Genomic DNA, 26,923 nt, shown 5'->3' with positions numbered 1-26,923 from the left:
TGTGTTGCTGTGCGTTGGCGAAAGCCTGTTTCTCTTTTTCAACTTTCGTTGCATTTTAAAGCCGGCCCCCGCCGATGCAAGGGTCAATTCAATGTTTTTCTTAAGTGTGCGTAAAATGCAGAAGACACTAGGACCCCTAAGTGTAATTCAATTCTATTTTAGTACAAATCTCACTGCTGAATGAATAGAGTTCCAGTTAAAGATTTTTTCTATCTGTCTGCATTAACAAAAGCAGCTTCTCTCGTCTTGTCATTGTGTGAGGCTAAATGGCCTGTTGGCAAGGGGATTTTTTTGCTTAAGTCTATCAGTGGCGGCATGCAGCAGGGGAGCGGCGGCTCACGGATGACGGCACGGGCCGCTGACTGCCAGCTCCAGGCTTTAGCCTGACGGGCCGCGGCGGATTTAGGGCTCTCCCGTCTCCACACGTCAAGCAGGCACAAGAGTCCCGGTCGGTCCATTAAGCCGTCGGCTGGCGCTCATTGTCTTTGATCCTTTGTGCCTGCTTTAATCCCCTCCACGTGTGTGCTGGCTGCAGCACCAGACCAGACTGAGAGCAGGGGCTGTGGCTGTGTGTGTGTGTGTGTGTGTGTGTGTGTGTGTGCACATACACACACACATAGACACACACATACACACACTCGCAGAATCCCAAATCTTTGCCACAGTCAGCAGGTGTCCGGCGAGCCTCTGGAGATCGATTGATGTCTGATCAGAGTGGCTGGGCATCTAGAGGGCGCAGTGGGAGCAGACAGTGCAGGCAGACCGTGCCGATTCCGAGGCGGGGGGGCAGGGGGGGGCAGGGGGGGCTGGCAGGTTCAGCTCCGCTCCGCTCTATCTAAAGCATACATTCTCGTTCTGTGAACAGGTCGACAGCTCCCGCAGCGAGGTGTCTGTAATATTAAGGCAAGGCTGGGTTTGACATTGTTGCACTCTGTGTAGCCATCCCACTGCCGCACCGCAGCAAGCACATCATTGCCTTAGAGACCCCCCCCCCCCCCCCCCCCCCCACCCCACCCTGAAAAATCATCAACTGTTTCCCACTGGAAGGCAGTGAAGGCTTTCATCTCAGCACGCCTTCTGCCCTTGACCAATGGATGCAACATGTCCACTGACATGCTCTCTCTCTCTTTTTCCCTCTCTCTCCCTCTCTCTCTATCTCCTGGTGTCAATCTGTCTGTCCCCCTCTCGCTCTCTCTCTCTCTCTCTTTCTCTCTCTCTCTCTCTTTCTCTTTATCTCCATCTCCTGGTGTCAATCTATCTGCCCCCCCCCCCCCTCTCTCTTCCTGTATTTTCCTCTTCCCTGTCTTCCCTCTCTTATCTCTCTGCAGCCTGACCGAACGTACGACTTAAAGATTGGTCAACCTACGGTGTCATACTTCCTCAAGCAGGCCGCCGGCATCGAGAAAGGAGCTGCCAAAACCGGTACGACAACACTATTATCGAGTCAGGGGTGTTATAGTGGCAATACATCCTTCCTCTCTCTCTCCATCTCACACACAGCCACACACACACACACACACACACAACCCTGCTTCTTTCACCTCCATTTGTTCAGTCCCGCCATCACTGGCTTATGTTTCAGTAATGGACTAGCGTCTCCCACAGGGTGTTTGGGTTCTGATTGGATTTCTTTGATTGATGATATATTTATGATTGAGTGAGGCACAGTGAGGCAGGCAATTACGGACAGGAAAAAGGCAGTGGCAAACAGGTGGTGCACCACCAGAAAGGGAATTATGGATTATCCTGTGGCTTCCCTGGTCGCCGTATTCAATTATTCCATTTTTACCACTACTCTTTAGAAACCTTTCCGACTTCAGATGCTGTTTCATTTGTGTTCTTCATTATTTTTGATCCCTGGGCCACTCACTCTGTGTGTGTGTCTCTCTCTCTCTCTCTCTCTCTCTCTCTGCTTCCATCCTTTCCTCCATCTCTATCTCCCTCCCTCTCGCTCTCGCTCTCGCTCTCTCTCTCTCTCTCTCTCTCTTTATTCCACCCCATTCTCCTCGCAGGACACGAAATGGCTGGTAAGGTGTCTGTCAGGGCAGTATATGAGATTGCACAGGTGAAAGTCCAGGACGAGTGTTTCAAGATGCAGGACGCTTCTCTCGAGCACGTCGTGAAGAGCATCATCGGCTCGGCGCACTCCCTGGGAATCCAAGTCGTCCACGAGTAAGACACGCCCTCACCTTAACCACAGACGAGTCATGATGATACACGCTTTAATCAGGCCAATGAAGATAGTATCAGCTGAGATGGACTTCATATGCCTTTTGCCCTCACATATATAGTATCATATCTAGTATCACACACTGTGTCTGGATATGATTTCAGAACTTCATTTAGGACTCTCCCACACCAATTAAGTCTTTCCTTGGTCAGATTCTGTGTGAAATGGGTCCGTCTGGGTTGGTTTGTTTGGCACGGATATGTGAATTTATGAGAAAGAGAAAGGGCAGACTGGAGAGAGACACAGCTGGAAATCTTCTTTCATTTATCAGTGAGAAAGCAAGGCAGTAGTACGCAAGCCCTTTTGCTTGAATGAAGTCACAGGAATCGACCAAACGACTGTCATTGAAGTTTTCTTTTAATTACTTTTATGTGGCAGCACTGCATTAATCCACGCAGCGCTCCATGTCTTCTCATCCAATTGAACTATAAATAATTAAAAAACATCAGGGTTTTATGGACTCCTTCCAGCATTTCTTTGGATTGTTTAAGGGTTGTTTCAGATGTTCTGAAGGCACAATACTGCAGCTCTCTCCTCTGGTATTCAGGTTGCATCATTCTTCAGCCCTAAACTGCACAGAAAAAACAAGCACACTTGTTAAGAAATGCTTGTTCCCAACCAATAATACATAGTGTGTTTGGTTCAAATCCAACATTCGTGTTAAGTCTATCAAAAAGTTTTGCTCTCCTTTAAATTGAAAAGCAATTCTCCAACTTCCATGAGTGGTATCTCATCAGTTCTTTTTACCTGGTCCCTATCTGCTGATGCTCCATCAAGGTGATTAGCTTTGTATTTCACTGACGCACTTCAATTTATTGACAATATTCATGGTCTGTTCAGGAGAAAATATGTGTTTTGTAGGAACCAAATCATTGCAATGAAGGTGGGAAAAGACCAGGCAAAGAAATCAAGTGCCCACACCTTTAAAATGAAATTGGCATTAGCCATAATATTCAGCCGGCATGAATCAGAGTGAATTATTCATAATGATTATATGAAAGAGCTTCTTTCTCGCGCTAATTGTCAAAGTTCATCTAACCCTTCTTCATAGCCTCGGAGCTCATCTTTTTAAATAATAGATGTAACACTGAATGCTTTTTTACTCTCTGGGTTTAAATAATAGTGACGAGGAGACTGAAGATCTCATTTGGCATTTTCCTGTCGCGCTCTCTGAAGCCCTCTGACACTCCGCTGAGCGCTGGCCTTTCTCCTCGCTATGAAAAGAGGTCAAAGGTGTTGGTGCTAATTGAGCTCATTAAGTTGGCATACTCTATTAGTTTGCATCAGCAGTGAAAGACACTGCACAATCAAAAGCGCATGCGCACACACACACACACACACACACACACACACACACACAGACGATCACACACAGATGCACACACACAGATATGCTAACACACTCATAATTGGTAAAGTGTGGGCACATATGCTCTGAACCACTCAAACAGAAGCTAGTCATCTGGGAGAAAGCTGAGGAGAACAGAAAAGCTATTCTCTTCTGGCATTTGGCAGAGGGATAAAACACAGACACACACACACACACACACACGCACACACACACACACACACACACACACACACACGCAGCAGAGGGATAAAACACAGACGGAAAGGAATGAGTAACTCTAAAGCAATCTTCCCCCAACGGAATATGTCACTGATCTCTGCCTCCTCATCTCCCCCCTCCTCTCCTCCTCTCTTCCTCTTCTCCTCTCCTCCTCTCCCTTCTCTCTATCCCCCCCCCTTTGTTCACCCCCACTCCTGCTCGTTTCCATCACCTCTCCCCTGTCACTTGTCTCCTGTCAGTCTTTCGGCGGAGGAGTACGGGGAGTTCCAGCGGGCACGAGAGGAGAGGCTGAAAGAAGAGGCCGCCGCCGCCGCCGCTGCAGCAGCCGCTCTAGGCAAGAAGAAATGAAGACACGACGACCGGCATCTCCCCCGCCTACCCGCCGCACTGTACAGACCCACTCCACCGCACGCTTTTATTTCATTAGAAACACAATAAACGGGACACTGTTGCCCAGGATGTTTGCCTTTGGTGTCTGTTCATGTCTCCAGTGGGCGTCCGCCTGACAGATTGAGCTATGATTATGCGGCTGTCAGAAATGCAATTAGGGATGCGATTGGTCATAACATTGGCTGGTCCTTTCAGTGCTGGCAATAAAGATGATTTGCCCCTGGCCGTAGGGATGAGGGAGGGATGTGTGTTTATTCATAAACTTGATTTGCCCCTGGCCGTAGGGATGAGGGAGTGATGTGTGTTTATTTTGTCTGCCGGCTACGGCTGGGGTATCGCCTCGGACGGAATGTCAAAATGGCTGAAGGCAGTGGGTGTCATGTCTCTTTCTCATCCCCCTCGCCTCATGGCTTTATGGTGAGAAATGAGTCCATTAGGAGCTTTAAAGGCTTTGAGGGGCACGCACCTCCCATCTGTACGGCTACACCACCTTATCTCAGGGTCCCCACTCCAATCCTGTGTGGCAGAACATGGGTTATCTTGATCTCCTCCATCTATCCTTCTATCTATCCTTTCTCTCTCTCTGCTATCCTTCCCTCCATCTAATTTGCTCTCTCTCTCTCTCTATATATATATATATATATACAGTATATATCTTTCTTTCTCTCTCTCTCATTCTCTCTCTATATCTTGTTTTCTCTCTCTCGTTCTCTCTCTCTCCATCTTTGCCCACCTCCATGAGGCAGTGCTCTTTCATGTCTGCTGTCTCTCCACTCAGCTTTGCCACGTTAATAAGCTGAAACCCGTGGCTTTTATTAATTAATGTGTTGATTTATGTGTTGTGTTTTTTCTTTCCGTCCATAGAATATTTATCAGTCTATTTAAAATTCAACAGTTTTCCAGGCAAACACACACTTGTGGGACTAATTTGCTTTATCTCCGTTGCCAAAACAAATCATGAAACTTAATTTGCGAGGTCACCTTTGAACAAGGAAGCTATTCCATAAACACAGATCTCTTATAGAGACATGACACCATACTCCCTGTAGCTGTTCGCTTGCTTCATTCTATGTGTCTCATTTATACACTTTCCTTCAGTAGTTTTGGCTTTTTCTATATTATCCGGCCTTTGTGCGTAGAGCACAGAAAATGATCATCACCAGAGGTAACCCATGCTTCAAAGAGAACGTAATACTCTAATTTATCAAGCTATTCTCTATTCTATTTTAACAAGTTTCAGTAATAAGAAACCGAGAACCCTCACGCGAGAGAAGATGAAAGACTCCTGTGTGGTGTCCATTTTTCTCTATTTCCAAAGGGCACTGGAAAGTGCAGCAGAAGTTCGGGGTTGTTATTTCTGGGAGGCACCTGAGGGAAATACACAGTGGATGTGCGGTCTCATCCTTTAATCATGTAAATCCACCAATAGTAAAGCGTGGCCTTGAACCACAAATAAAAAGAGATTTAATGTTTTGGGGGTTGGAACTGATAAGCTTTTGGTTTGCCCAGTACCCCCAGAAGGGGTTGAGGGCTGAAAAAACAGCACCAGAAACCTAAAACGATCAATTTCACGTTAAATTATGTATGTGCTCTTATAGGATAGTAACCTATAACTAGCCTGTTTGGTGATGAGTGTATTGCCTTCTTTGTACTCATATAATGTGGTCAAGGCCTGCCGTTTAGCCTATACATTAGAATGGATATACAAAATTGTTGAATGTTTTAAATTACATTCTCATCCAACGAAAAACAATTTAAAAAAATGTGAATCTGTTTAAATGTAGAAACTGTAAGAAAAGCTATAGGGGGAATTTTGCTTTCATTGTCAAAGGGAGACCTGAAATTTAAACTTTGGGTGTCACTGGGTTAGGCATCTGAGTAACAGTTTAAAAACTACAGTGCCCTGCAGAATTGGCACCCTTAGTGAATATGAGCAAAACAGGCTATGAAAATTTTTTTTTGCTGTTTATCCTTAAGTATTCGCAAAAAAACATACCTTTACATTGAAGTAAAATCATTGATAGAAAAAAATATACTAACATTAAATAAATATTTTTCTCAATTAATCACAATCACAATTATTGCCACCCCTAGTAAATCTTAAAATTAAAATCTAACTGAAGCATATTTCCAGACATGTTTTACATTTTTAAGTTCACCTGTTTAATTAGGAACTCTTAAGTGGTCAACCATGACTTTTTGTTTCACTGGGTCATAAATAGGAGGTGACACCAAATTCCCTTAGTCATTCATCACTATGGGAAAGACCCAAGAACACAGTGAAGATGTGCAACGAAAAGTTGTTGAGCTGCACAAATCAGGAAATTGATCTCTAAACTGTTGAAAATTCTCGTTTCCACTATCATGGCAATAATTTAGAAGTTTAAAGCAACAAGAGATGTTAAGAATCAGCCTGGAAGTGGACTTGTGTGTACATTGACCCCACGCACTGTGAGGAGGATGGTTCAACTGGCAAATCTCCAAGGATCACAGCTGGAGAATTGCAGAAGTTAGTTGAGTCTTGGGGTCAGAAAGTCTCCAAAACTACCATCAGATGCCACCAATATCACCACACAAGTTGTTTGGGAGGGTCGCCAGAAGAAAACCTCTGCTGTCAATCAACAACAAACTAAAGCGCCTACAGTTTGGCAAATGCTACTGGGACTTTCAATGGGACCGGGTTATATGGTCAGATGAGACCAAAATAAAGCTTTTTGGCAACAAACATAAAAGGTGGGTTTGGCGTAGACAGAAAGATAGCCATACAGAAAAGCACCTCATACCCATTGTGAAGTATGGTGGTGGATCTTTGATGTTGTGGGGCTGTTTTTCTTTCAAAGACACTGGACATCTTGGATGCATGCTATCACTCCATCGAATACCAGCAGATAATAAATGAAAACCACTCTCTCATCACGCGCTCATTTGAGTGGAGGGGCTTGAGGCTGCCATCGGGGGTGAATATACACACACACAGACACACACACACACACAGACACACAGACACACACAGACACACATACATGTGCAAAGTCATGACACACACACATATACACACTGTCATTACAGTCGATAAACCTACATGACATATACGTCAGCTATACAAACACATGCAAATGCTTTTTTTAATTAATTTTTTATTCAAAAGATGCCTCTTCCAGGAAGCCTAAAATGGAAGCTTTAAATGGGCCGTGGTTGGACCTTCCAGCAGGACAATGACCCGAAACACATACATTTTCTTTTTTTTTTAAACGACCGCAAAAACCGACCGCAGAATAAAGGTTTCGCCATGACCTAAACCCCATACAAAATCTTTGGGAGGAACCGAAGAGGAGAGTCCACAAGCGTCAACTTTGGAATCTGAAGGATCTGGAGAGATACTGTATGTAGAAATGGTCTCAGATCCTGTGCCATGTGTTCACCAACCTCATCACACATTATAGGAGAAGACTCAGAGCTGTTATCTTGGCAAAGGGAGGCTGCACAAAATATTAAATAAAGGGGTGCCAATAATTGTGGCACACATATTTTTGAGAAAAATATTTGTGTCATGATAAGAATGTAATTTTTCTTTCAATTATGTTACTTCAATTAAAGGTTCGATTTTTGTGAATATTTTGAATGAAAGATCATCAGGATAAACAATAAAGACATTTTCTCACATCTCGTTTTGCTAACTTTTACTAAAGGGTGCCAATAATTCTGGAGGGCCCTGTAATTAGAAATATCAATGGATAATTGCATTCAAAAACATGATTTCACAGGACTCAATGGAAATAGTAAATGTGCAGAGTTTACTTTTAAAAAAATGCAATTATATTGAAATATTAAACATATTTTAATATGTTGAATAAAATAAAATTCTCTTGTTAAAGCTTATGTCATTGACAGAGAAACTGTAGGTGAGATACCCAAATGATCTCAGATCACCACATCTCAGATCAGTACTTATGACTCACCACAAGAGGGCAATGTCGACTGTTGAACAGACTAGAGTGCCGCACAAAGGCAGTCCAGCTTCAGGGCCGCCATTGTATTCCACTTCCATAAAAGGAGAGGCAATTGAACTCCCGCTGTCATCACTGGCTTGCGGTGAATCAGTATGCAGCATCAGAGCCCTAATTACATGGGAATAACAGGAGTTTATCAGTCAGTACACAAAGGGCTTAAGCAGGCTTCCTCAAAGGATTCTTGGGTGAGGTGCAATTTCTTTTTCTCTCTCTTTCTCAACAAAGACCGTTCAAGGCCCATGCAGTTGCAGCCCACTCCCCTTTGATTCGCTGTAGGTGAAAAATAGCAAGCTAATTTACTTGATTACTTGATACACAACACATGCGTCACAGAAGAGACATCTGGGCCATGTCCTCTACTACAGGCATGTTTAACAGCTGCCCTGTTTCTCCTTCTCTCCCCAGGGAGCGCTGAATGATTGACACCAGGAATATGAAAACAGCAGGGAAGTTGTCCAGTCTCTGTGGGTTTCATTAGCGAGATCACACAAACAATACACCAGGCAGGCAGCCCATCTCACCTCCATCCGAGCAAAGCGGTCAGTCACCTCCGCTGCCCACTGGCCCATCAGTTAGCCCTGTCTGCTTTTAGAGAGGGTGAGTGGAGACTGACATAGGGGGTGTCCGGTGTCGTCTTGGTAACCAGTATTTGGTGCTGTGGACTACATACACACTGGGGTTTCCGGGTCTTGGGAAGAGCATTTAATCAGTACCGGGTCTCATATGTTGGGACTGTCTGTGTTCTGATGAATGGCCTGATTAACTAAATCAGGCTTGTTCACCAAGTGAGTATCTGGGGTGAGAGCAAGCACACAGTGCCACTGGGTCTCCAGTAACCTGGCTGTGAAACTGGGTTGCTGGAGTAAACCGGGCTGGGAATGGACACAGGGCTGGGAGCCTTTATCTGCCCTGCCATCAGCAGGGAAGGCTCCTTAACCTGGCAGCTGTGTTTCCTCAGGTTGGCCACCAGGTGGCAGGCGTGAGCTATGTGGGTCTGTGTGGCAGTGTGCTTCCTCCCACTTCCCTGCACACCATCATGCGCGTCATAGTGACGGTTATGGGAACAAAATGTTCGCTTGCAGAGCGCCAGAATTCAGCTCTTCCCATTGTCCTGGCGGCCTTGCTCAGTCAAAAGACCCTTTTCAGACGCCTAAAATTCAAATTTTATGCCTTATAGGCTTGCAAGGACATCAGTGAGAGATAGAAAGGTGGGTGCCTTCATGTCTGTAAAGGGGGCATTTGAGCCTTTGGCTGTTAATGAATGAGACCGGACTAGATTGGGCACACAGGTGCATGGAGACATTGTTTGCCAAAGCACACTATGTATTTCAGTGTGTATGTGTGAAAGAGAGAGAGAGGAAGAGAGAGAGGGGGAGGGAGAGAGCGAGAAAGAGAAAGAGCGATGGAGACGGAGCAGGGGGAAAAAGGAGGGGGGGCGAACAAATTATGCCCCTGAGCGGGGAAGGACCATATATGGAGTTTGACATGGTTGCTGGCGTACGACGTCGGGATAGCAGGTACGACGCGTGTGGGCTGCTGACGTGAACGCAGGAAGGCGGGGGGGGAGCTGGTGTGTGTGTGTGTGTGTGTGTGTGTGTGTGTGTGGCATTCTGTGTGCGTGTGCGTCAAAATGGGAAGCTGGCTGTCTGTGAGTGCCTCTGTGTCAAGTGTGTGCGTCAATCTGAGTCAGATGGTGTCTCATAGACCTGCGTCCTGCGCTTGTGCGTCCTGCGCTTGTGCGTCCTGCGCGTGTGCGTCAGCGCTGTTGCTGTGCGGCCCCGGCCTGCGGGGAGGAGAGGAGAGGAGAGGAGAAGAGAAGAGGAGAGGAGGCTGCAGCTTGCCGGGAGAGAAAAAGGGATGGAGGGACTGGGAGGAATGAGAGAGGATGGAGAGGGATGGAGAGGCAGTGTACAGAAGAGAGGCCATATATTGAGAGGAGCCATGACGAGAGACAAGAGAAGGCTGCTTTAAGTGCACTTTAATATAAATGCATTTGTTTTGACAACCAAATACACTTATTGGCGATACAAACCATCGAACACTGATCCACAATGTCCATTCGTCATAAATAGCATATGCCAAGAATGTGTTTCTTTTTATATAATAGAAATGTCTCTTGTATGTACAGAACAGTATAGATTTATACAGATGTACAAATATACAAATGTGCACAACCCTCAGCCCATTCAGCATGTATCTATAGATGTATAGGTACATGCATGTGTATCTATTTTTTTAAAACAGCACACATACCATATAATACTTTTTTAAAACATAGCGTTTAAATAGCTAGAACGTAGGAATCAATCCCTTACTTGACCGTAGACAACTCTACGTTAGCTTGTCGACACCATGGGATTAGAACCATTCTCAAACCCATGTCGAGTAATAACTGAATAGAAAGAGCAATCCCTAACCCTTAATTTCCAGTTCATTTTTTAAACAAAACTTTTGTATTTTTAAACCCCTCTCAAAAAAGAAGAATTGCTCATACACACACGTCATCACCAATCGACATCACACCGATAATCGCTGCGATGTTACCATGATATTCATAACAGTGGCCTGACAGAACACGGTAGGCCCAAGCTTTACCAGGCGAACAAAAGCCTCTAACAAAAGTTTGCCAGCATTACGAAAATGGATGCTGCAAAGAACCCTGCTCAAGTGCATTTAGCCTAGCCAAGGAACGTAGTCACTCAAGGAGAAGTGAAACTCACCCCCCCGAATGGAACTAAACGGTACAACAATCTTAAAGTGTGTGTGCACAACACACACACAGCACAGATTTCCGCCCTTCTCAGGAAGAGCGTGTGATGGTTACTGGAGTCCTCTCCCCTTTTTTGTTCGATTTTGATGCGGTTGCATCTTCTTGTTTTTGTTGGGAAACTGTAGGAAAGTGTTCTTTTCCTCATACACACGGAGACATCTTCAAACATTGAGAAATGTTTCATACATCATCATGTCATCACACAAGTTGTACAGAACTGAAGAGAGATCAAAGTCAAATGTAAAAATCAATGCAGCGACAAACTCAAATCCCCAAGTGTTGCGGATAGCATATTAATTGTGCAATTTGACACCAGAGTCAAAATGAGTGGAAGTGCTTTGAAGATTTCACTGTTCTTATTCTAGAAATTCATTATACTTAAGCTGTTGACTCAGCAGATTGGCCTCTTTGGTGTGTCACTTAGTTCCACAAGGTTTGTTTAAATAAAAATAGTAAACATTGGCTCCCAACACTTTTAGGGTTTTGTGGTTGTGGTACTGCATGATAAGTATTGAGCTATGAGCTTGCTATTGATTTTTCCTATTGAATAGGAATGATGTCAAGTTCACAACAGAGTATTTTCACTACGAGTGAATACAAATGTGCGTCTGTAAGTCAATGTTGCACTTACAAGGTCATTGAACTCATTGACTGTTTCTTTTTTGATAAGTTAAAACTGATACTCATGATAGTTACAGATAAAAGCATTGAAAGTTTAACTGATTCCTTAGTTCCATTTAGGCCCAGGTCATACAGCTTGTTATAATGCACCAATGTTGAAATGTCGCACCATTTCTGACATAAAAATAACACAGATTAGCACATGAACAAAATATGAAGTTGAATTTGCTCACAGAAGATATGAGTAGGCTCAAGTCCTTTTGTAGTTATATACATTATGTATATATTTATACACTTTGATAATCTTCACCTTTAAAGTGAAAGTATCTCCATGAAATATGACAATATGCCATACTTAATGAAGTAAGTCACAGACTTATTTTAGAACGGAGGATCACTACCGCTCCCATCTGAAAGACAATAAGGGACAAATGGAAAAGAAAGGAAGGATTAGTATAATACTCTCAGTAAAAGCAGTGAAACATCTGGTATGGATAATAGAGGATAGAGTTGTCATTAGCTGGAACATGCAACTCCTAAACCATGACTACCCACATTTAAAATAAGAAGTGTGTGTGTGTGTGTGTGTGTGTGTTTGTGTGTGTGTGTGTGTGTGTGTGTGTGTGTGTGTGTGTGTGTGTGTGTGTGTGTGTGTGTGTGTGTGTGTGCGTGCGCGCACCACTCACCTTTGTGGAAGCATTGAGGCATGGGGTGACATTGGAGTTGATACAACTCAGGTTGTTGCCCCAGGCCAGGGGTGATAGAGGCACCTGCCCCAAACATGGGTTCCAGGGCGGCCAGCTCCTCCAGGAGGGACTGGGCGCAGGGCAGGCCAGGCTGGACGGGGCTGACGGGCACAGGGGAGGCTGACAAGGACGAGGCAACCAGTGGAGGTGACAAGGGGGCGCCGTCAGACAACAGAGGCAATTCCTCTGTCTCCATGGCGACCTCCTCAGCCTCCTCTTCGCAGTTGGCCTGATCCCCCGGAGTTGGAGCGCGCTCCGTCGTTGCCCCGCAGCCGACTGCCTGGTTACGGCGCGCCAATTGGACGCTACTGAAGTGACCGACGCCTACGGCAGAGGCCCCGTCAAAGTGCACGGTTGGATGCCAGCACAGGGGAGATGTTGGGGAGCAGGGGGAGCTGGAGGGGGCAGAGGAGGAGGAGGAGTGGGAGGAGAGCGTCGGCGAGAACACGGAGGGTGAGGAAAGGGAAGACGTAGGAGAGGGGCACGGAGACGTGGCAAGGTCTTGAAAGAGGCTCTCAAGAATTCTCTCTTCAAACAGAGAGTCTTCGTCAGGGAAGATGGGGAGATCCAAGCCCTTCCAGGACTTAATGGGATAGAAATCCCCCAGCAGGGAGAACAGTGAGTCCAGGCCCACGGGGTCCGGAGTGGTGGTGGTGGGGGGTGGAAACTCGGAAGAGGGCAAGAGCTTGGAGTAGAGTGGATCAGGGTAGAGGTCATCGGCCAACGTGCCGATGTGTTCAGCCAGGAGGGAGATCTCCATCTTCTCCCTCTCTCTCTCCGGTTCCAGGGAGAAGAACGACAGGAAGGGCTGCTTGCCAGGCGAGGCCTCGGGGGTCAGGAGGCCGTCGGGGGGGCCGTGGAAGGGTCCGAGTGGCACGTCGACATACAGGGGCCCCCTGACCTCAGGCAGGGTCATGATGGTGCAGTCGCCATCCCCGGGGCTGTCAGGGGTGGGTGGCAGTTTCTCATAGAGGGTGCCACTGCAGGGGTCCACAGGGAAGAGCAGATCGGTTGAGGGGATGGTCAAGGAGAGGGGCGGCAGGAGGAGCGTGGAAAGGGTGGTGGAGGGCGGTGGGCTGTCGGTGGGGTTGCTGGAAGAGGACTGCGAGAGCGTGGAGGCCGTGGTGGTGGTGACTGTGGTTGTGAGAGGCCCCGGGGAACAAGTGGTGGTGCCGGTGGGGTCATAGCTGAAGAGTGGGTCGCCAAAGGGGAAGCTGCTGCCGGTGCATACCTGCGGGGTGTAAGGAGGGGTGCAGGCAAACTCCCTCGTCTGCTGGGCCTGGGAGGGGGGCACTGGTGGGAGTGGCAGGGGCAGAGCAGGCAGGGGTGGCTCCAACTGGAAGGACGGCGGCAGCAGAATGTTCTGGGTCAGGAAGTCCAGCTCGGGCACGGTGGCCACGGTGACTGGGATAGGTGAAGAGGGTGCAGACGGGCTAGCCAGAGGCTCGCTGCTGCTGGGCAACTGCTGGAAGAAGCTCTCCTCCTCCAGTGAGGAGAGGCTGGAGCGGGGGTCCTCTCCCTCTCCCTCACCCACGGCTTTGGCAGCCTTGGAGCTGCTGGGCTGCCCTTCGCTGCACACAGGGGTGCTGAAATCGAAGGACTGCCCAGAGAGTCCACTGCTTCCTGGCGTGAAGACCTGGTCTGGGCTGGAGAGTGTTCCTCCTGGGGACTGGAGGCTCATGCCCTCCTGCTGGGAGGTGCTGGAGGAGCCGAGCACCAGGGTGAGCTGACTCTGCTCCGAGCCCAGCTGCTGTCGCAATGACCAGGCCTCAGACTCACTGCAGGGAAGGACAAGAAGAGATCCTTGAGTTCCTGCTCCATTCCTCATTTAATTACTTCATAACTTTACTGGATGCAACATTGTTTCAAAGCACAACATTTTGTTTCAGGGGGCAGTAACCCCTTGGAACCAAAAGCTTGTAATGAACATCAGAATCAGAATCATGTTTATTGGCCAAGTACATTTTCATATACAAGGATTTTTTTTCTGGGTTTAGTTGCTCTCAATGTACTTAAACTGAAAATATGCAGTTTATCACAACGTAGATAGATACATAGATAGATAGATAGATAGATAGATACATAAATAGATACATAGATAGATACATAGATAGATACAAAGATAGATACATAGATAGATAGATAGATAGATAGATACATACCTGATGACGAAGTTATTGCTGCGGATGGGGTGTTCCCCAGCCTCCAGCTGCAGGACCATGTACAGCCAGACCCAGGTGTGATTGGCGGTCTCCATCCGCACCACCATGTCAGCTCGACCCTCTCCTCCCTCTCTCACTGTGTGGGCAAGAAGAGACATGAGTCAAGAGGCGAACCATCTCCTACAACATCAAAGCAGTTCTGACGTGGTGAAGTTGGAAACTGAGGTGTGTGCTGTTTTGTTTCGTAGGTGTGTTGTGTGTGTGCTGTTTTGTTTCGTAGGTGTGTTGTGTGTTGTGTGTTGTGTGTGTGCTGTTTTGTTTCGTAGGTGTGTTGTGTGTGTGCTGTTTTGTTTTGTAGGTGTGTTGTGTGTTGTGTGTGTGCTGTTCTGACTAGGTGAAGTTGGAAACTGAGGTGTGTGCTGTTTTGTTTCGTAGGTGTGTTGTGTGTGTGCTGTTTTGTTTCGTAGGTGTGTTGTGTGTTGTGTGTTGTGTGTGTGCTGTTTTGTTTCGTAGGTGTGTTGTGTGTGTGCTGTTTTGTTTTGTAGGTGTGTTGTGTGTTGTGTGTGTGCTGTTCTGTTTTGTAGGTGTGTTGTGTGTGGGTGTGCTGTTTTGTTTCGTAGGTGTGTTGTGTGTTGTGTGTGTGCTGTTTTGTTCCGTATGTGTGTTGTGAATCGTGAGCTGCTGAGGTGTAGCAGTGGGCTGTTGGAAAAATGGTGGGCAGCTGCTTGTGAAGTGCCAGTGCGTGCCAGTGGGTAGAGTGTGTAAAGACAACTTACACAGGCTGCAGTGCTGGGCGGAAGCATGCGTGAGGTCCTGGGGATGCAGCATGCTGTACCACGAACGAGTGCGCAGCGTCTCTACATCATGGCCCAGGTATTCGTTCACGCTGTGGAGAAAACAGGCAGTTTTCATTAGCAATCTGAGTTACAGGAGCCTGGGGACAGAAGTGACACGTCTACCAGACGGGCAGTGCTCAAGTGCTCCAGTGCTACAGTGCTCCAGTGCTTAAGTGCTCACCTGTCTTGCGCCTCCTGCAGCCTCATGTCGCGACTGTGTTGGGAGTAGAAGCAGGCCAGGAAAAGGTTCCTCTCTGCGTCCACAAATGGAGAGGGCGGCTCTTGCTCGGTGGAAGTGCCCGCACGGGGAGGGTGGGGGTCCAGGGGGGAGCAGAAGCACACCCACACGGTGTTGGTGGTCCAGTAGGAGGAGGGGGCAGCTGGAGGTGTCAGGCAGCGAGCTCGAATCAGCACCAGCTTGTTGCCCGCACTCTGCCGACGCACAGACTTGGAGGCGTTGAAGTGGCAGCGAAACAGGCGATCTTAAAAAAGGAACAAGATGAGACTGTGGTAAGTAAAGGTGGTTACACATGTCCAGTTACTTTGACACTTCAGGTACTATGACAACCCTTTAACATTATACAATTACCTGTCTCTGGGGTTGTTGGGGGCACCAGGTTACTCCTCATGGTGTAATGATCCGTGGGGTCGATGATGTCATACACGCTATCTCCCTGGGCCACCAGATCTACCTGTAAAAAATGCCACCAGAAAGATTTAACATATGTACTCCACCAGGTGCAATTTATATATTCATATAAATGTTGTGAGTGGTATTGATGAACATGTGTTAATGCCTTCCATTGTCTTACCATAGAGTGACCAAGATGTTCAGAAACACTGTCTGACAAGAACAGCAGTCTTCCCTCCCCAGTCAGTAGAAGCAGGAAACCTGGCATTTCATGCATCAACTCCGACAGTTCATCAAAGGAGAAAAAGCTCTCCTCTGCGGGGTCGTCAGTACTGGGGGCATCTGAGGGAATAACATCAGATCATCAATAAATGCCCCTACGGTTATTCGGACACATAATGCGGACTCTCTGCTATCCGTGAAGCAATAGTCATTTTCAGAACCACGGACAGCGACAATGCAGTGCGACCGACACGTCTAATGATACATTCATACAGTTGATTACTACCTAGTGACATACATTTCCCATACAGATTCAATATATCAATATATATAATAGAAAATAGTTTTAAACTATAAGTTACAGCCTCCACTTGTTGCTTCAACACGCTGTAATAATGTATCAATTAAAATGGCCGCCTTGAACATACTGTTGCATTCCTGGTGTTACATAAAATCAACAGGTGAAATGTTTAAAATGGTATTACTCCGTATTGAATATGGCAAGTATGTAATGCGCAATTTTGCTTACCTTTGTTGAAAAACACTGACTTTCTCGTGTACATGCAAGCCATGGACATTATGTGTAGGTAAGAGAGTCGAGCCTTGTCCACATCGGATATGGGGAGCAAGTCCTTGAGGTTCCGAATCTCTGCATTGATCTGGTCCCTACGAGCTTTCGACGCCCCTTTGGTGGACCGATACATGGTAGGTAGTTTGTGGCCGTTGAGAAGAAATTCCCGGAGTTCGGATGAAACTCTGAGTTGAGCAGACTGCAGTGGGTTGATATGAGGAATGTCTGGGTCCCCTCTTTCCCTTGACGTGGAGTCGGAGTACAGGATGGTCGTTAAAACCCTGTCTGGAGTTTCTTATTGGATTGTCATCTCAGCGCATGTTCTGAACAGGTCTTTAGTCCTGTCTCATGTGTACTCCAATCATCGGTGCTCTTCTTTGGCTTCGCCACAGCGCCTGGTTCGGTTGCGGACCGGAGGCTTGATGGATCTCTCCCCCGGTTCGGAGTTTCTCGGCAGCTATGAAAGCCGTCTCTTGCCCAGATATCGGGTTCCCGCAAATCTGGTGGAGTTACTCTGCTCGCCGGTAACTTATATAGCCTGGGACTCCATCGGTGTAGGGGGGCTCCCAACGCGCCAACACCGACGTAAAAGGGAGAAGGGGGGTGAAAGAGGAAGGGGGGCCGCGGGGGATTGATACGTCTCATATCAATGTTAGCTATGCTGAAACACTCGCCGTTCCCCCCTCCCAAGCCCTCTTACTCTGGGTGACACTGCTCCGACGTCAGCATTCCCTCTCTCTGGTGATGACGTTTGCTTGATATCGGGAGCTCCGGCGACGCAGAAAGCCCGATTTGGACAAAACCGAGGAATGGGCGGAGTCACAAGTATAACGTAGATGGAGTCACCGGACTCCGTTGTAAGGGGGGGGGGGGGGGGGGGGCAGGGGGTTTGGAGGGATGTGATGGAGGTGAGGTGCATACGAACGAGGTAGGGTAACGATATCTTACTGTGTTTTAGAGTGCATGTCAGTCTGAGTAGTATCCCCTTGAACAAGTGCAGATTATCCGCAATCATAGCACTGCCAAATTCCCATGCATCGGTGGCTGGTGCTTTTGTGAGCATCCTAATAATTCCGGGTGAAAAACAATCATACGAATACCATCGATCACATAGATGTGGAATGTATTCGCTTAACGTGACGTGCGTTAGGCAGAATTGTTTCGCATCGCCTGGACTGGGGAAGCGCAACCAAATGCTTTGGGCAAAGACGACGGAGTAGGGCAGTGTCACACTGCATCCTTCTAAGCAGACCGTTTTTTTTATGAATGGTAAACTACTCCAGTCAACCCTAATGAAACTGTCATCTTCGTGGTCGAGTAAACGAGAAATCAAATGAAGGGGTGGTGTAGCACAGCGTGCAAGAGACATATTTAGAAGTATTCTGATGCGTTACATAAAACACTATGTCCTTATAAGGCAAACACATGAGAGATGTGAATGTATCAATGCAGTAAAGAGCTTTTGTTGTTGTTGCTTGCCAGTTACTGTAACTGATTGAAGGTGTGTCTTGCCGTTAAAACAAGATCACGCCAAACAATGTGGGGGGTCGAGAAACCATTCTAAAAGTCCACTGCGAAGTTGATGTGACAAATAAATGGTAGCAAGCCACACGTTCAGAGCGAAGTATGGCCGTTGCTGTCCATGGTTATGAATAAGCATCGCCAGTCGGTAAAGGCTATGTGCAGCGGGAGATAAGGCCTGGCTGGTTTAAAATGATCATTTAGCATTCATTAAGTGACTATCAGATAATAAAACAAAGGTTCTTGGTGATTCATGCCCATGACCAGAGCAGCACGCACCTATATTAAAGTCGGCCTTATCTTCCTTCGCAACATGGTGGTGGTGTATCATACAGTCGCCGTGTGAAAGCCAACAGTGAGCTCCAATAAACTCCCAAAAACAACGCCACAAAAAGAGCTCAATGGCGAAATCTTGATTATTGGGTTTTATCGAAACCTTATGGTAATCAGAAAATGTGATTTATTGAAACGTAGTCTCCCGTACGACAATGGACGAGATAGGTTTGTATTTATGAGTTTGGTCGATAACGCCGCTTATTAGGGGCACTTAAAATTGATTTGCCACGTGTCCATGGGCGCCTATACTGTTATCTACAATATATTTTTGTCTAGGAAAACAAGTGGACAAAAATAACTGGATTGTTGCCCATGTTGACTTCGTGCTCACAAACACAGAAGTATACAGACATGCATCCTCGCGCCGTTTCAAACCTGTTGCGAGGGAAGCATCGGTCTATGCTAAAAATAGCTCTCCTCCGGTGACTTACAAATGCTCCCACAAATGGATGCCACAACTCAATTTCCTCTAGTTTGAGTAAAATGCATTTGTTTTTAGTCTAAAATTAGCAACCGTCGATTCCTCGTCCATAATTACAACATATCAACCTATTTTAAACACACGATATGCACGCTGCAATGTACTGCCTCGCCAATCATGAAATGTCGAGTAATTAAATTAAATATTACCAAAAAACAGAACTACCATCACTCCTGTTTTGACTGTGCTCACTAAGTGTGAACTGATAGCTACGTATCCTGCCTAATGTGCCTCCAACTCTGAATGGGCCCTCATCAGACCCAAGGTGCCCAAGGCCTTTTAGATGCTGCAAACTAACATGTACCCCAGATCGTTCCTTAATGTAGTGGCTTATTGGGGGCTGAGTTCAACTACCACCCCATTGCTGATGAACTTTACCTTGAACTCCCTGCTTTTGCTTACTGACCTTCTAATCCTGTATCTTTAGTAGCTCGTCGGCTTTCACTTGAAGCACAAATTATTGTAGTCAAGAGTGCAAGCTTGTTGAAGGATACATTTCATGGATGTTCTTGAATGAAGTAAGGTTATGGCTTGCCTTGCCCCCTCGGAAATGCACCACGGCTGTTGTAGTAATAGTACAACATAGAAGAACAAAATAGCATGATAGAAGACTTGTAAATGTAAATAATAAAATAGTAGTCGTTTCTTCAATAAGATGTATTATTGAGTAACACACAAAACTAAACTCCAAGAGTTCACACCACGAAGGGTTGGGCCCCCTGCTTCAGCACCATAGACCTGAGCAATAAGGGCTCTCTTTGTCATGTTTCCTCCCAAGATGAGACCAATCCAGTTGTATTGTCTGACCTATATACTACTGGAATGATGGAGCTCCTACAGAGACAATTCCTGTTCAAGTGTCAACCAGTCAGTCAAGCAGTAATATTAGTCAAGTTCAAAGTGAATGCAGGTCCACACGGCTGTATGTACATATAGACCAAATGCGTTGAACAGACACTGAAGAATGACGACACATTTGCGAGACCATCCACACACATAATGCTCAAAAACCTCAGGTATCAGAGCTCCTGATTGGTCTAGATATTTCCATTTTTCAAAATGACACAGAAGAAAAAATGGAACCGAGTTGTTTCCTTTCTTCCTTTCCAGCACTCTCACGTTCCACTAGTTTACCAAGTCTCACGTAGTGTGTTAACTCAGGGGGCTGGGTGGCACCCCTGTTGTTCTGGTAATGATAGGGCATTATAGTGGCAGACAGGCAGGCAGGGTTGGGTAGGTGGGCAGGAAATAGAGGGTAACATCGGAAGGGAGAGTGGCGGATGTGAGCAAGAAAGTTCAGGTGAAAAAGGAGGTTATGGAGCCTCTCAGGGTGACCCAGCAGGGAGTCCTTGGGCTTAATGTCACAAGAACGGGCCCCAGTAATGGCAGCTCATATCCTGCCTAGCACAGAATGGGTTAATTGTATATGCTAAAGAGAGTATAAATATAGTATAAGTATAAATATCTATTGAGTGACACCTGATGTATCCTCATAACCCGAAGGAAGCACTAACACAATAGTGCTTATGATACGTTTGGTGTTTGTTCGAATTAGTATTTGACATAATGTACAAATTAATGCAAGGTACTAACAAGGTATTCATATTCCCCTGACATGACTGTATCATGGTAGTTAAAGAAAAAGACACATGAAGAAAACTAGCAATTCACATTTCGAACCCTGCAAGTGTCCAAGTTTCAATCTGGCACTGGAAGACTAATACAGGGTAACACCCAAAGCTGTTTTGCATCATACTCTAGGCTGAGTCATGGTATGGCTTGGTCACTCAGTCTAATGTTATTCTGCTGTGCCCGTCCAGAGGCAAAGACGCACTGGAGGAACAGCTCTTTGGGAGTTGCATTTGTTGGGTTTGTCTCGATGTGAGTTTGTTCATTTCATGCACATGTCAGATGTGAGATTTTTCAACAGTGCATCACAGAATGGACACAAATTGAATTTCAATCAAGCCGTATTTCTCCGAAAAGAGAAGGTGTCCTTATTTATAGGATATACAAAAATATAGTAGGTGGTTGCGAGCGAAAAGTCAAGAGCATGTCAAAAAAATACTTTACCGGGCAACAAAATGTAAGCCCTTTTTTCTTTAGTAGCTGAAGGATGTTTGTTCTCTTTCTCCACATTTTCTGTCTTTTCTCTGGTGTTTATTTTTATTCAGAGAGGATCAAGGTCTTCACTCCACTTCGCGAAAGAAAAGAGCTAATCAGTCGCCTAGCAACCCTCGTGCGTTGGAGCAAGAGCAAGCGAAGACACGGTAGGCAAGGAGAGGGGCAGAGGAAAAGTGATAATGAAAGAGAGGAGAGAAAAAGGGGAGATATGTGGAAGTAAAGACCAGTCTTACATGTTTAATGGGCAGGTGAGCTGAAGGGACGCAAAAGTGAATGGACGGATGGATGGACACATAGATGATAAAACGGATGGGTGGCCAAATAACTGGGAGAGTGCATTTCTGAGGGAAGAAAATGAAATTAGGGCACATGAAAATAGTCTTGTGTTGCAGTGCAAATCGTTCTGTCGTTATGAACTGTAATTCCATTTGAGTTATTGACTGTGCGCACACACAAGGGCACTGATTGCGTTCATGGTCACCGGGAGTGTGCCAATTGTCTTGGCATGTGTGCAAGCAGCCCCATAGATGTCTATGCAACACAAGTGAGCAATACAAACGCCCACACACACACCTACTCACTGCCTCAACTCCCCCTCCCTTCCTCCTCTCCCTTTCTCCCGCTCCTCCCCTCCTCTCTGACGGTGATGCTTCCAGAGCCTGTAGCCTCGTACTTTCTCTTTTTTTCCTCCGTTGGGTTTATTTTTAGAACGTGGGGCACAGAACAGTGGGAACAGGGGGACTTTTGTTGCTGGTGTCAGGCTCACTCTCACTCAGTCTTCTGCTCTGCTCCAAGGCTGTGAGGCATTCCGCAGCATCTCCTCTGGATCAGCATGGGAATAGTCTGGCCAGCAGGCTTGAATGGTGGTGCAGCCATTCATAAATCGTCAGTGTATTTACATGGAACGATGTGGCTGAGGTGAAGCAATGAGGAAATAATACATGCAGTAGGTCAGTGAAAGTACCTTATGGAAAGCCTCTATAAGGTGTCGAATAGGATCCCTACTGCCTCTATTATAGCAACATATACTCATCTCTGTTTCATTTTCATCATTAGTCTAGTGGCTCAAGATTGGCAGCCACTACATACCGCTACAGTCTCTCACTCTCTGTCCCTCTCCTTCTTTGGCCTCCTCTCCTTTTTCGGTTACTTGGTGCTGATGCAAGGTTGCTATGGCGATGTGATGTAAATGTGTGACATCACTACAGACCTCCTAACAGCAGGATTTTTTTTTTCTTCTTTGTTCTCTCTTGGTCTGACTTAGCCCTCTCCAGTTCTTTATTGCCCAGCCAAAGGCATCCCATTACAAAACCTCTCCCTGGACACATGATGTACAACAGTTTTGCCCATTAAACAGGAGACACGTTCTTATGGAGGTGCATTCAGACTTAAAAAGATGTGGCTCCTTCTCCCTCCAGAGCTATGAATCATTCTCTCTGCTTGTGTTCTAGATTGTTCTTCTACTCAATGACATCCTGCACTGACAGAGTTAAGATGAAAGCTCCCTCTCTCTCTCTCTCTCTCTCACTCTCTCTATCTTTCTTTCTCTCGCTCTCTCTCTCTCTTTCTCTCGCTCTCTCTCTCTCACTCACTCTTTCTCTCTCTCTCTGTCCCTTCTCTCTCCATCTCACTCTCTGTCCCTTCTCTTACCCTTCCACTTTTCCCCCCTACTTATCTAAAATTGCTGCTGTGAAATCTCAAACACAGCCCCTCTCAGTCACATGTAGTTGACCTCTAATACATTTTGTTAATGAGACTGCACCTTTGCAATAACATCATCCATTGATATTTTACCTTGTTTTCACGATTTTGGTGAGAACGGTGAAGTGGCGCGTTGGCCATAACCACCACGGCTTGATGGAATGTTGCATAAGCACCAGAGGAGGAGAGAGATGGGCTGAAAAGTAGAGGAATAGAGTGATTGAGGGAGGGAGGAAGGAAGGGAGGGAGGGAGAGAGGAAGGAAGAGAGATGTTTTTTTTTCCTCGCTGCAGGCTAGAGTTATGATTATTGCTTTCATCTGCCTTTATTGCCCCAGCCTTCCTCTCCCTCAGTGCCTAATGAAGGGGTCTTTATGGTCATCATTTTTATTTGAGGGACGTGTGCATGCAAGAATGTAAATTTTACTTGCCTATTTACCCACTGAAATAGCTCTCATCTCGAGGATTACTAGCAAGGGAGGGGAGCGTTATTTCATAAAAACATTAAATGAAAGAATTCAAATGGATCAGTATGTCTATATGAGCATGTGTCTATGTCATTTGTGTGTGAACACTGTGTGTGTGTGTGTGTGTGTGTGTGTGTGTGTGTGTGTGTGTGTGTGTTTGTGTTTGTGTGTCATCGACTGTTCACAGATTCTCAGATGGTTGTCGATTGATGTATGGGTAATCTTCTCATGGTGTGCCAAACAAACTTCTCTCTCTGGCGAACGTGATGTGTGTGTGAATAATCATAAGTCAGTCATTCTTAAGTAAAATGGCAAATTTAAACCTACTAATAGAACTACATCTAACAAGTAAGTGATATGCAAGAAAAATAAGTGGCTTCATATGGGCATTTTCATAGTAGTTACAGAATTGTGTGTATATGCCTTCGATATAGACACATACAGTAGGCCTACGTGCTGTACACAGTTCACTCCAAAGATGGTAGACATGGTAGTGTGCTGCATTCTGATTCTGTGTTCTACAGAGTTTCACCTTACACTACACATACATTGATCAATGGTGGGCAAAGGGGAAGGCTACATTTGAGTAATAATGTAATGTATAGATAAAAAAAAAAAAATTCAAAGATCAAATTAAAAGGACTGACCTGACCAAACGGAAAGCCCTACAAAGTGGTATCAAGGATTCTTTCTAATGCCCCGAGGAATTTTCTGGAGTGGCACAGACCTTTAGATTCCCAGACATCTGGGATCCATATTCCTCATTCTGTCGCCATCTAGAATCCTTTTAGACATTTAGAGAGCGCTGCAGTAGTCTCAGCCTGTGAGTCATTGCACTGGAGCACTAGTTGTTTCTCATTCACCTTTTCACAGAAAGATTTACAGAGCCGTCTCTCATTCACATGAGTGTGTGCCCATTCACTGCCAGCCTATAGCACAATGTCAGCTCTGTCATTCACCATTCACAAGTTTGGGACAGACTCCCAGGTACTACATTCCACCACAGTCTCTCTCTTTCTCTCTCTCTCTCTCTCTTTCTCTCTCTCTCTCTCTCTCTCTCTCTCTGTCTCTCACTCTCCCTCCCTGTCTCTCTCGCTCTATATCTCTCTATCTCTCTCTCTCTCTCTGTCTCACACTCTCTCTCTCTCTCTTTCCAAAGTAATTCTTGAATGACAGATGTGAATTACCTGGTAGATCAGCAGAAAAGGAGCGCAGAAGCGCAGAGCATTACACCCTGTAAGTGACTCATTTCTAAGATGAGGCTTGGAACCATCTTCGTTCCAACTGAACTGACAAAGACTGAAGCTGAATTGCTCTGAGCATACTGCCTGTTGGGGCCTGGTGGAGCGGATAATGGGCAATGGGGCTCTCATCAAAGATGACAGACTCCTTTATTTATACAGAAGAATGATAGAGAGAAGTAGGTCAAAGGACAGCAAGTATTTTTTTGAACGATTTGTATCTACAGTATAGTGTTCCTGATTTGATGTGATTTGTTGGATACACGTTTAAACATAAATTCACATGACTCGAAGTTATAAATCCTCTCAAATGGTCATGGTGGCTAACTGAAGACTAGACTAGACTAGACTAGTGTGACACAGATAAACTCCTGGAGGGATGAAGCCATGAGCAGGAGCTCTTAAATGTATTCATCACACGACCCTGAGATGAGAACCCAAATTCTAGCAATGCAGTTTACGTAAGTGACAGAACCTTTTTTTTCTACTTTTTTGCTATCTCACGTGAATCAAGTGAAACAGGACAGATGCATAGAATTACAGAGTTGAGTTTTCTTTTGCTTGAGACCCCATTGCAGGTCAGTGTGAATGATGACACAGTAAAAGAGGTTTATCGGTATACCTTTCCCCTAATATCATGTATTTGGTCATTACTAGCCTTCATTTCTCACCTGAAGCCAAACTCTGAGACGGTATTCGTGTAGATTCGTATAGAGATGCCTTCAGACATCTTGTTTAATACAAATCCCGTTCAGCACTTGCTGCAAGCTAAGATATATTAATTTAATCAATCATTACCACTGGGGTTGAAACGGAATGTTCCAATGTCTTTCAGCCAACAGCAAGAGCCTGAATGCTGTTGAAATGGCAGATTAAAGAAGAGAAGAGAAGAAAAGAGAAGAGAAGAGAAGAGAAGAGAAGCACATCATGACGTGCAGGACAGTCAAATAATAGCATGCAGGATAACCATCTGACTTTGGGATGGTATAAATAAAATGCACATTAAGGGAAACGTGATTTGTGGTTTTGTGAAGACTTATCTTTTAACTAAGTTAATAGAAAAGTGATACTAAGTATTGTTATAATTGACTAATTTTGCTTCAGGGCACATATGGGCTGTAGCCTACAAGTAGGCTAAATGTCATGTCCCCATGAAAAACCTACTGTGTTGATTGTTCTTAGACAACTAGGCTACACTCACAAATATTAGAGGCCATACTAATGGCACGTAATGCTTCGTAAATAAGGTCACTTACAGTAGTAGACCTACATATAAATGCCCTTCTTTTATGTTTTTCATCATGACAAATAGTTGCGTTAATGTTCCCGGGAGCCATACCTTACCGTCAAAGCGACAGTTTTGAAGTTGCGCGATGGGAACCGTTTTGCAGACCTGTGTATGCTGGACAGCTTGACCCTAGCAGCACGGCTTCGTTTAAGTCCTCTCTGCTCTCACACACCTAAAATCCTGAGCCCACTGTCTTTCTTCAAGGTTCTTTCAGTTGGCGGGAATATTATTTGACGGCGATCGCTCTGCCTGTCCGCCCACGCGTCCATAGCAACACGCTACCGTATCTTAGTAACCACATTTACGCACAGAGTAAGAAGTGAAGGGTGGAGCTGGCTACAAAGGAACAGATTCTCACGTACCACTATGAAGACAATTTTTAAACTGCACATTGTCAGGTTACACACCGAAGTGACGGCACAGGTCATAATTCAAAAAATTGCTTAAGTTTCAAGACTATTCCAACGTGATGGAGCGATTGAACCTCCAGGCGTGTTCAGAATGAAAATATTAGTTTCGTTTACTATCCTACCTGTTGCACCGTAGTCTACCCAATAAGTATTATTACTAACTACCGGAAACACTAAGATAAAACTTTTCGATAGTTTTCCCACAGTTTTGGAGCCAGTAATGGGTTTGTGCATCGGGTAAGGAGTAGGCTTATTAAGGGGCTGACTGCTATGCTGAATCTGTTTCAGGGCGTCTAAATCATCATACACTATAGGTGTTGTATTATTGTATTGTGATATATCTTAAATATTAGCGGTTATTGTGAGGAGAGTTGAGAACTGTAGCCTATATATTGTTGTGTAACCAAACCAACAGTAATGACACAAACATTTGATTTAAGGTGTTGAATCTTGTGCCTCCCTCATCTTCCCTCTCCCCCTCTAATTAACCTCCCTAGCCTACAATTAGGCAGGTTTTGTGCACAACGTGAAGAGAACTCCCATTTGAGAGGCTCCTACAGCAATTAGCTCACTAATTGGATTTAACTGATTATTTAA

At 45.5% G+C, this 26,923-nt stretch overlaps 2 protein-coding genes across 3 annotated transcripts in view; one reads left to right on the top strand and one right to left on the bottom strand.

The window, feature by feature from the left end:
* The window catches only part of mrpl11 (mitochondrial ribosomal protein L11), a 28,336-nt gene extending 24,072 nt beyond the window's left edge, over positions 1–4,264 (top strand). For both annotated transcript variants that reach the window (XM_080840651.1, XM_080840650.1), the window contains exons 4-6: positions 1,329–1,422; positions 2,013–2,172; positions 4,040–4,264. In XM_080840651.1, coding sequence (XP_080696777.1) covers positions 1,329–1,422; positions 2,013–2,172; positions 4,040–4,148 — 363 coding nt within the window. In that variant the 3' untranslated portion in view covers positions 4,149–4,264. The remainder of the gene's footprint in view (positions 1–1,328; positions 1,423–2,012; positions 2,173–4,039) is intronic.
* Positions 4,265–11,972: 7,708 nt separating this feature from the next.
* On the bottom strand, positions 11,973–16,892 carry npas4a (neuronal PAS domain protein 4a; the record flags this gene model as incomplete). Its single annotated transcript, XM_080840626.1, has 8 exons — positions 11,973–12,001; positions 12,278–14,115; positions 14,500–14,635; positions 15,276–15,385; positions 15,517–15,817; positions 15,925–16,027; positions 16,148–16,308; positions 16,718–16,892. The coding sequence occupies 8 exons, from the start codon at positions 16,890–16,892 to the stop codon at positions 11,973–11,975; spliced, it is 2,853 nt and encodes a 950-aa protein (XP_080696752.1).
* Between the last annotated feature and the right edge of the window lie 10,031 nt (positions 16,893–26,923).

The sequence above is a fragment of the Sprattus sprattus genome, assembly GCF_963457725.1.
Source record: "Sprattus sprattus genome assembly, chromosome: 6".
NCBI lineage: Eukaryota > Metazoa > Chordata > Actinopteri > Clupeiformes > Clupeidae > Sprattus > Sprattus sprattus.
This window is presented reverse-complemented; position numbering and strand designations above follow the sequence as displayed.